Source organism: Salmo trutta, chromosome 40, assembly GCF_901001165.1.
Source record: "Salmo trutta chromosome 40, fSalTru1.1, whole genome shotgun sequence".
NCBI classification, from domain to species: domain Eukaryota; kingdom Metazoa; phylum Chordata; class Actinopteri; order Salmoniformes; family Salmonidae; genus Salmo; species Salmo trutta.
In genome coordinates, this window is record NC_042996.1 from 16,448,901 (window position 1) to 16,464,719 (window position 15,819).

The 15,819-nt window shown below is 38.0% G+C and overlaps 1 protein-coding gene across 1 annotated transcript in view; it reads left to right on the forward strand.

Annotated features, from left to right (window-relative positions):
* Positions 1-15,819, forward strand: part of efcab6 (EF-hand calcium binding domain 6) — a 45,890-nt gene that overhangs the window by 24,588 nt on the left and 5,483 nt on the right. The window contains exons 13-22 of the mRNA XM_029742050.1: positions 183-311; positions 497-710; positions 949-1,063; positions 4,489-4,616; positions 4,946-5,178; positions 5,289-5,352; positions 5,464-5,582; positions 5,708-5,857; positions 6,006-6,161; positions 15,594-15,804. Of these exons, the coding sequence (XP_029597910.1) occupies positions 183-311; positions 497-710; positions 949-1,063; positions 4,489-4,616; positions 4,946-5,178; positions 5,289-5,352; positions 5,464-5,582; positions 5,708-5,857; positions 6,006-6,161; positions 15,594-15,804 (1,519 nt within the window). The remainder of the gene's footprint in view (positions 1-182; positions 312-496; positions 711-948; positions 1,064-4,488; positions 4,617-4,945; positions 5,179-5,288; positions 5,353-5,463; positions 5,583-5,707; positions 5,858-6,005; positions 6,162-15,593; positions 15,805-15,819) is intronic.

Genomic DNA, 15,819 nt, shown 5'->3' on the forward strand with positions numbered 1-15,819 from the left:
AAATAAAAAATAAATTTGAAACATGCAATTTTTAATTTCACTTCACCAATTTGGACTATTTTGTGTATGTCCATTACATGAAATCCAAATAAAAATCTATTAAAATTACAGGTTGTAATGCACCAAGGGGGATGAATACTTTTGCAAGGCACTGTATGTTGTTTGTGTCTTGTGTACTCTAGGCTGTGTGAGGCTGGTTTACACCCAGGGTCATGCAGGGTCAGGTACAGACAGTTCCTCAGGGCCCTGGGCCTGCCTACAGGAGAGACACAGACAGGCACTATACACTACCCCCGCAAGGGCTCTGGCAGGTACGGAGAACAGAGGCAGAGAGAGATAGAATGGAGAAAGTGAGAGATGGAGAGAAAGAGAGGGAGAGAAAGGTGGTCAGACAGAGAAAGGGGGTCCAAAATAACAAAGGGTAAAGTTAAGTAATAGAGGCATTAGAGAGGACATTTTTTTTGTTCTAATGCAACTACATTTCTGACACCAACAGACTGAACTATCAATCCCAGAATGCCTTGGTGAACAACAAGCCAGTGCGTTCCCCCAGCGCCACTGTGGGGGGTCCAACGGTTCACATGGTGGAGAACATTATGTTTAGCAAGCTCAAAGAGAGGCTGGACCACAGACACGTTACCCTCGACGACCATATCCGGGAAACGGCCAGAAGCTCAGATGGAATGCTGTCGTTGAGCGATCTAAAGAAGGTCAGAAGGTCGAGACAGTTGTGTATACTTGACCTCTACTTGACACCTGGTGTACTTGAGCTCTGCTCTCTCAGGGCCTTGACAATAGTGTTCCTCTATGTGAGCCACAGTTTCTTTTTATGAAGATTATATCGCTATACAGTCATTATTATAAGTATCTTATCCGACACCTTTGTATAGGACATGTACTTTGTCCTAATATAGTCCCAACCTATTGCCTTGTTATCAACATTCCCAGATACTGGATGACAGCTGTATCACCTTGGATGAGAAGCAGTTCCGCAAGCTCAAAGTATCGCTTGGTTTCAAAGATGGAAAAATGTCCTGTTCGGCTTTCCTGGATAAGTATGATGGTACGAATCGAGTGTGACTCTTAACTTGCCATGGTCTAGAGACTCAGACTGATCTCTAAATTGGTGTCCTAGCAAGGGGAGATAAAGAGAGGGTCATTCCACTTGAAAACCCCTCAAATATTCTCATCCCCTCCCCAACCAGCACCCCACCCACGGCGATCAAAGGCTACCCCCCTGCCTCCTGTAAAATGATGTCTCTGTTAGCACATGAGTCATTGGAGAGCTCATTGGGATTATAAATATAGTTTTAGAGAAGCTCTCCATCTCTCATTAGTACAGAGGAGAGGAGAGAGAAGCAGAATCCACTTATTGCTGACTGTTTGGGGTAATTATGAGCTTTGGAAGCAGAATGGAAGCAGCAGGGCACCACTCTAATTTGTATCCTCGATTTAATATATATTTTTTTACATTAAACAGAATCAGGACCTAAACTTAGCCATGTTTGCAAAGTGCAACATTTGCGTTTTAATGGATTTGGAGAGAAAAAGTGCCAAGATCCTATTTAGAAATGGGTCAGGCAGTTAAAGGACTACCGACGTCGGCAGTTGTGAGGGGTCCTTTTTCTGTATGAAAAAAACCACAAACGCCTAATCCGAGTGGAAATTATAACAACATTCTAATCTGTTGATGTAATTTCAGACACTGACATTGCATCACAGTAACTAGTAAATAACATAAAATGGCATATTTTACACAAAAAGACAACCAACTGAAATGAATCCTTTAACCTTATCAATACATATAAGAGGATAGGCTCAGTTATTAATTTTGTGCCTGACATTCTTCCTTTTTTCCATTTGCAACTGGGAACATAAACATTTGACATGCCAAGTTGAATTCTTGGAAGTCAATTAAATAACGATAAGGATGACATTAAAGGAGCAATCTGCAGTTGTTGCATCCATTTTTGCGACTTATAAATTAATGATATGTACCCCTTGATTCTTGAAGAATGTAACTTATTACATCCTTAAGAGTCTATTGATGCATGGGTGTGTCAATCTAAGTAATATAATAAATAAATCCCAATCAAAATCCGTACATTTTAGCTAGAGATATCAGGGTTTTTTGCATCGACTGTCTTTTTTGCCATTTATGAACGAGTTGTTCACTGCGTTTTAATGGGTAGTAAAGACCAAACTCAATATTTAATAAAATAATTGTGTCATTTTTTTTATACCTAAAGGGATCCTAAAATTCAAAATCCAATAGCTAAATGATCCATGGTTTGACCATCCTAAAACAATTCCATATTTTAGCTTAGTGACCCTCCCAGTGGCTTAGACTTTTAGAAGTGAATGCTTCATGAGCTTAGTTCAACTGCCATACCCCATCAGAACCCAAAATCTGAGCTTGTTTTACGCCAATGTTTGTAAACAAAGCAAATGTAAACAAACTGTATAGCTTCAAAACATGGGTTACAATCAGTCCTTGCATCCATAGCTTAATCTGTACATTTGAGAGTGGCCCGAAACAGTGGCCCGAAACTTTTATTGTTATTGTTTCTATTCCGGATTGCCCCTTTAAAGTGAAAAATGTAAAGGTCCAATGCAGCTGTTTTTATCTCAATATCAAATCATTTCTAGGTAACAATTAAGTACTTAACTGTGATTGTTTTCAGTTAAAAGTGCCAAAAGGAAACAAAAATATACTGAACAAAAATATAAACGCAACATGTAAGGTGTCGGTCCCATGTTTCATGAGCTGAAATAAAAGATCCCAGAAATGTTCCATACACACAAATGCTTATTTCTCTAAAATGTGCACAAATTTGTTTACGTCCCTGTAAGTGAGCATTTCTCCTTTGCCAAGATGATCCATCCACCTAACAGGTTTGGCATATCAAGAAGCTGATTAAACAGCATGGCCATTACACATGCTGGGGACAGTAAAAGGCCACTCTAAAATGTGCAGTTTTGTAACACAACACAATGCCACAGACATCTTTTTTTCATTTTTTTTTGGAGGGAGGGTGCATTTGGCATGTTGACTGCACGAATGTCCACCAGAACTGTTGCTAGAGAATTGAAAGTTCATTTCTCTACCATAAGCTGCTTCCAATGTCATTTTAGAGAATTTGGCAGTACGTCCAACTGGCCTCACAACCGCAGACCACGTGTAACCATGCCAGCCCAGGACCTCCACATTCGGCTTCTTCACCTGCGGGTTCATCTGAAACTAGCCACCCGGGCAGCTGATGAAACTTTGGGTTTTCACAACCAAAGAATTTCTGCACAAACTGTCGGAAACCATCTAAGGGAAGCTCATCTGTGTGCTCGTCGTCCTCACCAGAGTCTTGACCTCACTGCAGTAACCAAATTCAGTGGGCAAATGCTCACCTTCGATGGCCACTGGCACGCTGGAGAAGTGTACTCTTCAAGGATGAATCCCAGTTTAAACTGTACTGGGCAGATGGTGTCATGTGGGCGAGCGGTTTGCTGATGTCAACATTGTGAACAGAGTGCCCCATGATGGCGGTGGGGTTATGGTATGGGCAGGCATAAACTACAGGCAATGAACACAATTGCATTTTATCAATGGCAATTTGAATGCACAGAGATACCGTGAGGAGATCCTGAGGCCCATTGTCGTGCCATTCATCCACCGCCATCACCTCGTGTTTCAGCATGATAACGCACAGCCCCATGTCGCAAGGATCTGTACACAGTTCCTGGAAGCTGAAAATGGATTGACCTGCATACTCACCAGACATTTCACCCATTGAGCATGTTTGGGATGCTCTGGATCGACATGACAGTATATTCCAGTTCCCGCCAAAATCCAGCAACTTCGCACAGCTATTGAAGAGGAGTGGGACAGCATTCCACAGGCCACAATCAACAGCCTGATCAACTCTATGTGAAAGATATGTGTCGCTCTGCATGAAGCAAATGGTGCTCACACCAGATACTGACTGGTTTTGTAATCCACGCCCCTACCTTTTTTTTAAAGGTGTCTGTAAAATCCATAGATTAGGGAATAATAAATGTATTTAAATTGACTTATTTCCTCATATTGAACTGTAACTCAGTAAAATCTTAGAAATTGTTGCAACTTGCGTTTATATTTTTTTCAACGTTTTTGCTTGAGTAATTGCTCTTTGCTAGGAAACCACCTCTTAGCAAAGAGCAATTTCTCAAGCAAAAACTTTGTTATGATTGTCTGGGAGAGGGGAGGGGAAAACTGAAAACTCTTTCTTATTGGGCTATTAACGAATTTACCAGGCAGGCCAAAACTCCATCTTACCAAAACAGGCCCTTACACTAAAGGTCATTATCATAATTTTCACAATTCTACAGTATTATTTCAACTTCATAGCGTGTAAATACATATAAATCACAGGCAAATCACATTTTTGACTGCACTGGGCCTTTAAAATCCAACCCTTTCATCCAATCAAATCACAGTTTAATTGTGTTTAATAGAGAACCAGGCCAGAGAGCAGAACCAGGCCTCGGGGGGTAACCGTAGTAACCTGCGGGCTAAGCCACGCCTCCTGACAGCGGAGGACTGCCTCGGTGTGATCAAAGAGAGGATCGAGAACATCCACGGGGTGAGAGAGAGGAACCGTCCACGCCCACTACACAACTCCACACTCCATTACCTCTGGGATCAATTGTTTTGATCAATATACACATTTACTACACACACAAACACCTAGTACTGACAGGAAAAGACGACGAGGGGTTGGGCTACTAACCCTCACAGACACTCTTTAAAGTCAGTTGAAAAAGAATGCATAATGCCAAAGCCCAAATCCAAACCTAGCGCTAAAACGACAAGAAAACGTGTAGCAAAACAATACATGTTCCATACATATTTACATCCAATCAATATACACAGCCAATCACCATGTCATCATCATCTGCTCTGTCCAATCAGGACATCCTGTCAGCGTTCCGCGTGATGGATAAGAACTGTGACAGCGTGGTGGACAGGCATGACTTCAGAGAGCTGTATGACAGTCTGGGCCTGGTCACCAAGGAGAGAGAGTACCAGCGCCTGCTGCAGCTGCTGGGCCTGCAGCCTGGATCCAACCTCAACTACCCAGAGTTCTTCACCCTCGTCCAATCCAGCGGCAAGACCCGCAGGCAGAATTTCAAGCCAGCCAATGGGTGAATAGGGTCTTGTGGAAGTGTGTGTGTGTGTGTGTGAGGTTAGACAGGATTCATATGTAAATGTGGCTGAGATGTTTCTGTGTGTGTTCTTGATGCTGTTCAAACAGGCCAGACCAACTGCATGACCACCTGGTGTCCAACGCACGCCACAGATGGACTGATATGTCAAAGGTCAGTCTGGTTTAACTCATACGTCTACCCTGAAGCTCAAGTCTCAAAGAGGATAATGTGTATGTTAACATGTGAGAGGAACCCCATTACAAGTTATGTTACCTCCTCCAGGTGATTTGTCGCTTTGATGAAGATGGTCAGGGTCTGGTCTTTAAGAAGGACCTCAGAAGTCTCCTCTATACCTACGACCTCCCCATCAGTCCTGATGAGTTTGAGGAACTGTGGGCCAGGTGAGCGATATTAGAGCGTGGTAGAACACCACAACCCAATTCTAACTTGAGATCTGTTTTGTGTAAATCGTTCAAAGATATCAGTGCGGAGCTGTGATTTGTCCGAACACTGTTCCACTGGACAGGTATGATGGAGAAGGGTGTGGCTACCTCACCTGTGCTGCGTTCCTAGAGAAGCTGGGTGTGGATCCACAGGAGGTGGGACATGCGAGGAAGGATGCAGACACCACTCCCAGAGATGGTCTCCCTGCAGGGGCTACGCTGCAGGACGTTGAGTGAGTGAAGAGTAATTAACTAAATGAATTAGTGCAATTACTAATTAAATTCTATAGAATACGCTTCCAGAGTTAAGCATGCGTCTGAGCTTTGGCCAAAGAAGTGATCAATAATAACTCTGTGTGTGCTGTGTATTTGACCATCCAGGCGCGTGGTGCAGGGTAACTGTGAGGGGTTGAGCAGTGCTCTGACCCGCCTGGATAAGAAGAGAGAGGGCCTAGTCAGGGTGGAGGACCTAAAGAGTCTGCTCCAGAGATACAACTGTCCCCTACACAGACACCAGCTCACCCACCTCCTACACACGTAAATAACTCTCATTATAAAGACCTCTCCATTCCTTCATATAGCTAACACACCTTAATAATGATCAAACTACTGGGTTATAATCAATCTATCTATCTTCGTCGTGGTCCTGGAAAAATCTTGTCCTGGAAAAATGTTATTTCAACAAAATAATAATAATACACAAATTGTTCTGTGAACGTTTCCTGACTCTAGGACTAATAAAAGTAATGCCTTGTGAACTACATCTGAAAATAAACCGTTTTTCATTCCCTGAAAAGTTTCCAGAACTGATGTTAAACTGATGTTGAGTACTGTTGAACTGATGTTAAACTGATGTTGAGTACTGTTGAACTGATGTTAAACTGATGTTGAATACTGTTGAACTGATGTTAAACTGATGTTGAATACTGTTGAACTGATGTTAAACTGATGTTGAGTACTGTTGAACTGATGTTAAACTGATGTTGAATACTGTTGAACTGATGTTAAACTGATGTTGAATACTGTTGAACTGATGTTAAACTGATGTTGAATACTGTTGAACTGATGTTGAACTGATGTTGAGTACTGTTGAACTGATGTTAAACTGATGTTGAGTACTGTTGAACTGATGTTAAACTGATGTTAAACTGATGTTGAGTACTGTTGAACTGATGTTGAACTGATGTTGAGTACTGTTGAACTGATGTTGAGTACTGTTGAACTGATGTTGAACTGATGTTGAGTACTGTTGAACTGATGTTGAACTGATGTTGAGTACTGTTGAACTGATGTTAAACTGATGTTGAACTGATGTTGAATACTATTGAACTGATGTTGAACTGATGTTGAACTGATGTTGAGTACTGTTGAACTGATGTTAAACTGATGTTGAGTACTGTTGAACTGATGTTAAACTGATGTTGAGTACTGTTGAACTGATGTTAAACTGATGTTGAGTACTGTTGAACTGATGTTAAACTGATGTTGAATACTGTTGAACTGATGTTAAACTGATGTTGAGTACTGTTGAACTGATGTTAAACTGATGTTGAGTACTGTTGAACTGATGTTAAACTGATGTTGAGTACTGTTGAACTGATGTTAAACTGATGTTGAGTACTGTTGAACTGATGTTGAGTACTGTTGAACTGATGTTGAACTGATGTTGAATACTGTTGAACTGATGTTGAATTGATGTTGAGTACTGTTGAACTGATGTTGAACTGATGTTGAACTGATGTTGAATACTATTGAACTGATGTTGAACTGATGTTGAACTGATGTTGAGTACTGTTGAACTGATGTTAAACTGATGTTGAGTACTGTTGAACTGATGTTAAACTGATGTTGAGTACTGTTGAACTGATGTTAAACTGATGTTGAGTACTGTTGAACTGATGTTAAACTGATGTTGAACTGATGTTAAACTGATGTTGAATACTGTTGAACTGATGTTGAACTGATGTTGAACTGATGTTAAACTGATGTTGAGTACTGATGAACTGATGTTAAACTGATGTTGAGTACTGTTGAACTGATGTTGAACTGATGTTGAACTGATGTTGAATACTGTTGAACTGATGTTAAACTGATGTTGAGTACTGTTGAACTGATGTTAAACTGATGTTGAATACTGTTGAACTGATGTTGAACTGATGTTGAGTACTGTTGAACTGATGTTAAACTGATGTTGAACTGATGTTGAATACTGTTGAACTGATGTTAAACTGATGTTGAGTACTGTTGAACTGATGTTGAACTGATGTTAAACTGATGTTGAATACTGTTGAACTGATGTTAAACTGATGTTGAGTACTGTTGAACTGATGTTAAACTGCTGTTGAACTGATGTTAAACTGATGTTGAGTACTGTTGAACTGATGTTAAACTGATGTTGAGTACTGTTGAACTGATGTTAAACTGATGTTGAATACTGTTGAAGAGATGTTGAACTGATGTTGAGTACTGTTGAACTGATGTTAAACTGATGTTGAATACTGTTGAACTGATGTTAAACTGATGTTGAGTACTGTTGAACTGATGTTAAACTGATGTTGAGTACTGTTGAAGAGATGTTGAACTGATGTTGAGTACTGTTGAACTGATGTTAAACTGATGTTGAGTACTGTTGAACTGATGTTAAACTGATGTTGAGTACTGTTGAACTGATGTTAAACTGATGTTGAGTACTGTTGAACTGATGTTAAACTGATGTTGAATACTGTTGAACTGTTGTTAAACTGATGTTGAGTACTGTTGAACTGATGTTAAAGTGATGTTGAGTACTGTTGAACTGATGTTAAACTGATGTTGAACTGATGTTAAACTGATGTTAAACTGATGTTGAGTACTATTGAACTGATGTTAAACTGATGTTAAACTGATGTTGAGTACTGTTGAACTGATGTTAAACTGATGTTAAACTGATGTTGAGTACTGTTGAACTGATGTTGAACTGATGTTGAATACTGTTGAACTGATGTTGAGTACTGTTGAACTGATGTTGAACTGATGTTGAACTGATGTTGAGTACTGTTTAACTGATGTTGAGTACTGTTGAACTGATGTTAAACTGATGTTGAGTACTGTTGAACTGATGTTGAACTGATGTTGAATACTGTTGAACTGATGTTGAGTACTGTTGAACTGATGTTGAACTGATGTTGAACTGATGTTGAGTACTGTTGAACTGATGTTGAGTACTGTTGAACTGATGTTAAACTGATGTTGAGTACTGTTGAACTGATGTTGAACTGATGTTAAACTGATGTTGAGTACTGTTGAACTGATGTTAAACTGATGTTGAGTACTGTTGAACTGATGTTAAACTGATGTTGAGTACTGTTGAACTGATGTTAAACTGATGTTGAATACTGTTGAACTGATGTTAAACTGATGTTGAATACTGTTGAACTGATGTTAAACTGATGTTGAATACTGTTGAACTGATGTTAAACTGATGTTGAATACTGTTGAACTGATGTTGAACTGATGTTGAGTACTGTTGAACTGATGTTAAACTGATGTTGAGTACTGTTGAACTGATGTTAAACTGATGTTAAACTGATGTTGAGTACTGTTGAACTGATGTTGAACTGATGTTGAGTACTGTTGAACTGATGTTGAGTACTGTTGAACTGATGTTGAACTGATGTTGAATACTGTTGAACTGATGTTGAACTGATGTTGAATTGATGTTGAGTACTGTTGAACTGATGTTGAACTGATGTTGAACTGATGTTGAATACTATTGAACTGATGTTGAACTGATGTTGAACTGATGTTGAGTACTGTTGAACTGATGTTAAACTGATGTTGAGTACTGTTGAACTGATGTTAAACTGATGTTGAGTACTGTTGAACTGATGTTAAACTGATGTTGAGTACTGTTGAACTGATGTTAAACTGATGTTGAACTGATGTTAAACTGATGTTGAATACTGTTGAACTGATGTTGAACTGATGTTAAACTGATGTTGAGTACTGTTGAACTGATGTTAAACTGATGTTGAATACTGTTGAAGAGATGTTGAACTGATGTTGAGTACTGTTGAACTGATGTTAAACTGATGTTGAATACTGTTGAACTGATGTTAAACTGATGTTGAGTACTGTTGAACTGATGTTAAACTGATGTTGAGTACTGTTGAACTGATGTTGAACTGATGTTGAGTACTGTTGAACTGATGTTAAACTGATGTTGAGTACTGTTGAACTGATGTTAAACTGATGTTGAGTACTGTTGAACTGATGTTAAACTGATGTTGAGTACTGTTGAACTGATGTTAAACTGATGTTGAATACTGTTGAACTGATGTTAAACTGATGTTGAATACTGTTGAACTGATGTTAAACTGATGTTGAATACTGTTGAACTGATGTTGAACTGATGTTGAGTACTGTTGAACTGATGTTAAACTGATGTTGAGTACTGTTGAACTGATGTTAAACTGATGTTAAACTGATGTTGAGTACTGTTGAACTGATGTTGAACTGATGTTGAGTACTGTTGAACTGATGTTGAGTACTGTTGAACTGATGTTGAACTGATGTTGAATACTGTTGAACTGATGTTGAACTGATGTTGAATTGATGTTGAGTACTGTTGAACTGATGTTGAACTGATGTTGAACTGATGTTGAATACTATTGAACTGATGTTGAACTGATGTTGAACTGATGTTGAGTACTGTTGAACTGATGTTAAACTGATGTTGAGTACTGTTGAACTGATGTTAAACTGATGTTGAGTACTGTTGAACTGATGTTAAACTGATGTTGAGTACTGTTGAACTGATGTTAAACTGATGTTGAACTGATGTTAAACTGATGTTGAATACTGTTGAACTAATGTTGAACTGATGTTAAACTGATGTTGAGTACTGATGAACTGATGTTAAACTGATGTTGAGTACTGTTGAACTGATGTTGAACTGATGTTGAACTGATGTTGAATACTGTTGAACTGATGTTAAACTGATGTTGAGTACTGTTGAACTGATGTTAAACTGATGTTGAATACTGTTGAACTGATGTTGAACTGATGTTGAGTACTGTTGAACTGATGTTAAACTGATGTTGAATACTGTTGAACTGATGTTAAACTGATGTTGAGTACTGTTGAACTGATGTTGAACTGATGTTAAACTGATGTTGAATACTGTTGAACTGATGTTAAACTGATGTTGAGTACTGTTGAACTGATGTTAAACTGATGTTGAACTGATGTTAAACTGATGTTGAGTACTGTTGAACTGATGTTAAACTGATGTTGAATACTGTTGAACTGATGTTGAACTGATGTTGAGTACTGTTGAACTGATGTTAAACTGATGTTGAGTACTGTTGAACTGATGTTAAACTGATGTTAAACTGATGTTGAGTACTGTTGAACTGATGTTGAACTGATGTTGAGTACTGTTGAACTGATGTTGAGTACTGTTGAACTGATGTTGAACTGATGTTGAATACTGTTGAACTGATGTTGAACTGATGTTGAATTGATGTTGAGTACTGTTGAACTGATGTTGAACTGATGTTGAACTGATGTTGAATACTATTGAACTGATGTTGAACTGATGTTGAACTGATGTTGAGTACTGTTGAACTGATGTTAAACTGATGTTGAGTACTGTTGAACTGATGTTAAACTGATGTTGAGTACTGTTGAACTGATGTTAAACTGATGTTGAGTACTGTTGAACTGATGTTAAACTGATGTTGAACTGATGTTAAACTGATGTTGAATACTGTTGAACTGATGTTGAACTGATGTTAAACTGATGTTGAGTACTGTTGAACTGATGTTAAACTGATGTTGAATACTGTTGAAGAGATGTTGAACTGATGTTGAGTACTGTTGAACTGATGTTAAACTGATGTTGAATACTGTTGAACTGATGTTAAACTGATGTTGAGTACTGTTGAACTGATGTTAAACTGATGTTGAGTACTGTTGAACTGATGTTAAACTGATGTTGAGTACTGTTGAACTGATGTTAAACTGATGTTGAGTACTGTTGAACTGATGTTGAACTGATGTTGAGTACTGTTGAACTGATGTTAAACTGATGTTGAGTACTGTTGAACTGATGTTAAACTGATGTTGAGTACTGTTGAACTGATGTTAAACTGATGTTGAGTACTGTTGAACTGATGTTAAACTGATGTTGAATACTGTTGAACTGATGTTAAACTGATGTTGAATACTGTTGAACTGATGTTAAACTGATGTTGAATACTGTTGAACTGATGTTGAACTGATGTTGAGTACTGTTGAACTGATGTTAAACTGATGTTGAGTACTGTTGAACTGATGTTAAACTGATGTTAAACTGATGTTGAGTACTGTTGAACTGATGTTGAACTGATGTTGAGTACTGTTGAACTGATGTTGAGTACTGTTGAACTGATGTTGAACTGATGTTGAATACTATTGAACTGATGTTGAACTGATGTTGAACTGATGTTGAGTACTGTTGAACTGATGTTAAACTGATGTTGAGTACTGTTGAACTGATGTTAAACTGATGTTGAGTACTGTTGAACTGATGTTAAACTGATGTTGAGTACTGTTGAACTGATGTTAAACTGATGTTGAACTGATGTTAAACTGATGTTGAATACTGTTGAACTGATGTTGAACTGATGTTAAACTGATGTTGAGTACTGATGAACTGATGTTAAACTGATGTTGAGTACTGTTGAACTGATGTTGAACTGATGTTGAACTGATGTTGAATACTGTTGAACTGATGTTAAACTGATGTTGAGTACTGTTGAACTGATGTTAAACTGATGTTGAATACTGTTGAACTGATGTTGAACTGATGTTGAGTACTGTTGAACTGATGTTAAACTGATGTTGAACTGATGTTGAATACTGTTGAACTGATGTTAAACTGATGTTGAGTACTGTTGAACTGATGTTGAACTGATGTTAAACTGATGTTGAATACTGTTGAACTGATGTTAAACTGATGTTGAGTACTGTTGAACTGATGTTAAACTGATGTTGAACTGATGTTAAACTGATGTTGAGTACTGTTGAACTGATGTTAAACTGATGTTGAGTACTGTTGAACTGATGTTAAACTGATGTTGAATACTGTTGAAGAGATGTTGAACTGATGTTGAGTACTGTTGAACTGATGTTAAACTGATGTTGAGTACTGTTGAACTGATGTTAAACTGATGTTGAGTACTGTTGAACTGATGTTGAGTACTGTTGAACTGATGTTAAACTGATGTTGAGTACTGTTGAACTGATGTTAAACTGATGTTGAGTACTGTTGAACTGATGTTAAACTGATGTTGAGTACTGTTGAACTGATGTTAAACTGATGTTGAATACTGTTGAACTGTTGTTAAACTGATGTTGAGTACTGTTGAACTGATGTTAAAGTGATGTTGAGTACTGTTGAACTGATGTTAAACTGATGTTGAACTGATGTTAAACTGATGTTAAACTGATGTTGAGTACTGTTGAACTGATGTTAAACTGATGTTAAACTGATGTTGAGTACTGTTGAACTGATGTTAAACTGATGTTAAACTGATGTTGAGTACTGTTGAACTGATGTTGAACTGATGTTGAATACTGTTGAACTGATGTTGAGTACTGTTGAACTGATGTTGAACTGATGTTGAACTGATGTTGAGTACTGTTGAACTGATGTTGAGTACTGTTGAACTGATGTTAAACTGATGTTGAGTACTGTTGAACTGATGTTGAACTGATGTTGAATACTGTTGAACTGATGTTGAGTACTGTTGAACTGATGTTGAACTGATGTTGAACTGATGTTGAGTACTGTTGAACTGATGTTGAGTACTGTTGAACTGATGTTAAACTGATGTTGAGTACTGTTGAACTGATGTTGAACTGATGTTAAACTGATGTTGAGTACTGTTGAACTGATGTTAAACTGATGTTGAGTACTGTTGAACTGATGTTAAACTGATGTTGAGTACTGTTGAACTGATGTTAAACTGATGTTGAGTACTGTTGAACTGATGTTAAACTGATGTTGAATACTGTTGAACTGATGTTAAACTGATGTTGAATACTGTTGAACTGATGTTAAACTGATGTTGAATACTGTTGAACTGATGTTGAACTGATGTTGAGTACTGTTGAACTGATGTTAAACTGATGTTGAGTACTGTTGACCTGATGTTAAACTGATGTTAAACTGATGTTGAGTACTGTTGAACTGATGTTGAACTGATGTTGAGTACTGTTGAACTGATGTTGAGTACTGTTGAACTGATGTTGAACTGATGTTGAATACTGTTGAACTGATGTTGAACTGATGTTGAATTGATGTTGAGTACTGTTGAACTGATGTTGAACTGATGTTGAACTGATGTTGAATACTATTGAACTGATGTTGAACTGATGTTGAGTGCTGTTGAACTGATGTTAAACTGATGTTGAGTACTGTTGAACTGATGTTAAACTGATGTTGAGTACTGTTGAACTGATGTTAAACTGATGTTGAGTACTGTTGAACTGATGTTAAACTGATGTTGAACTGATGTTAAACTGATGTTGAATACTGTTGAACTGATGTTGAACTGATGTTGAACTGATGTTAAACTGATGTTGAGTACTGATGAACTGATGTTAAACTGATGTTGAGTACTGTTGAACTGATGTTGAACTGATTTTGAACTGATGTTGAATACTGTTGAACTGATGTTAAACTGATGTTGAGTACTGTTGAACTGATGTTAAACTGATGTTGAATACTGTTGAACTGATGTTGAACTGATGTTGAGTACTGTTGAACTGATGTTAAACTGATGTTGAACTGATGTTGAATACTGTTGAACTGATGTTAAACTGATGTTGAGTACTGTTGAACTGATGTTGAACTGATGTTAAACTGATGTTGAATACTGTTGAACTGATGTTAAACTGATGTTGAGTACTGTTGAACTGATGTTAAACTGATGTTGAACTGATGTTAAACTGATGTTGAGTACTGTTGAACTGATGTTAAACTGATGTTGAGTACTGTTGAACTGATGTTAAACTGATGTTGAATACTGTTGAAGAGATGTTGAACTGATGTTGAGTACTGTTGAACTGATGTTAAACTGATGTTGAATACTGTTGAACTGATGTTAAACTGATGTTGAGTACTGTTGAACTGATGTTAAACTGATGTTGAGTACTGTTGAAGAGATGTTGAACTGATGTTGAGTACTGTTGAACTGATGTTAAACTGATGTTGAGTACTGTTGAACTGATGTTAAACTGATGTTGAGTACTGTTGAACTGATGTTAAACTGATGTTGAGTACTGTTGAACTGATGTTAAACTGATGTTGAATACTGTTGAACTGTTGTTAAACTGATGTTGAGTACTGTTGAACTGATGTTAAAGTGATGTTGAGTACTGTTGAACTGATGTTAAACTGATGTTGAACTGATGTTAAACTGATGTTAAACTGATGTTGAGTACTGTTGAACTGATGTTAAACTGATGTTGAGTACTGTTGAACTGATGTTAAACTGATGTTGAGTACTGTTGAACTGATGTTGAACTGATGTTGAATACTGTTGAACTGATGTTGAGTACTGTTGAACTGATGTTGAACTGATGTTGAGTACTGTTGAACTGATGTTGAGTACTGTTGAACTGATGTTAAACTGATGTTGAGTACTGTTGAACTGATGTTGAACTGATGTTGAATACTGTTGAACTGATGTTGAGTACTGTTGAACTGATGTTGAACTGATGTTGAACTGATGTTGAGTACTGTTGAACTGATGTTGAGTACTGTTGAACTGATGTTAAACTGATGTTGAGTACTGTTGAACTGATGTTGAACTGATGTTAAACTGATGTTGAGTACTGTTGAACTGATGTTAAACTGATGTTGAGTACTGTTGAACTGATGTTGAACTGATGTTTGTAACTGCTGAATACTTAGACACTTCTGTCTCCTCTATATTTTAGACTCAAGGTTCCAATGGACAGTGAGGACAGGACGTTGTCATATGTGGACTTCCTGAAGGCATTTGACCACGTGACAGGGAAGGGGTGTGAGCACCCCCCTAGGCCCCGTGGATCCCCTGACCCAGCCGAGAGTCTGGAGTGGCTCAGTCCTGAAAGAGCTGCTGGTAGGATACGGGAACTGGTCACTGCATCGATGGATATCCTCCACAAGGTTAGGCCTCTTCCT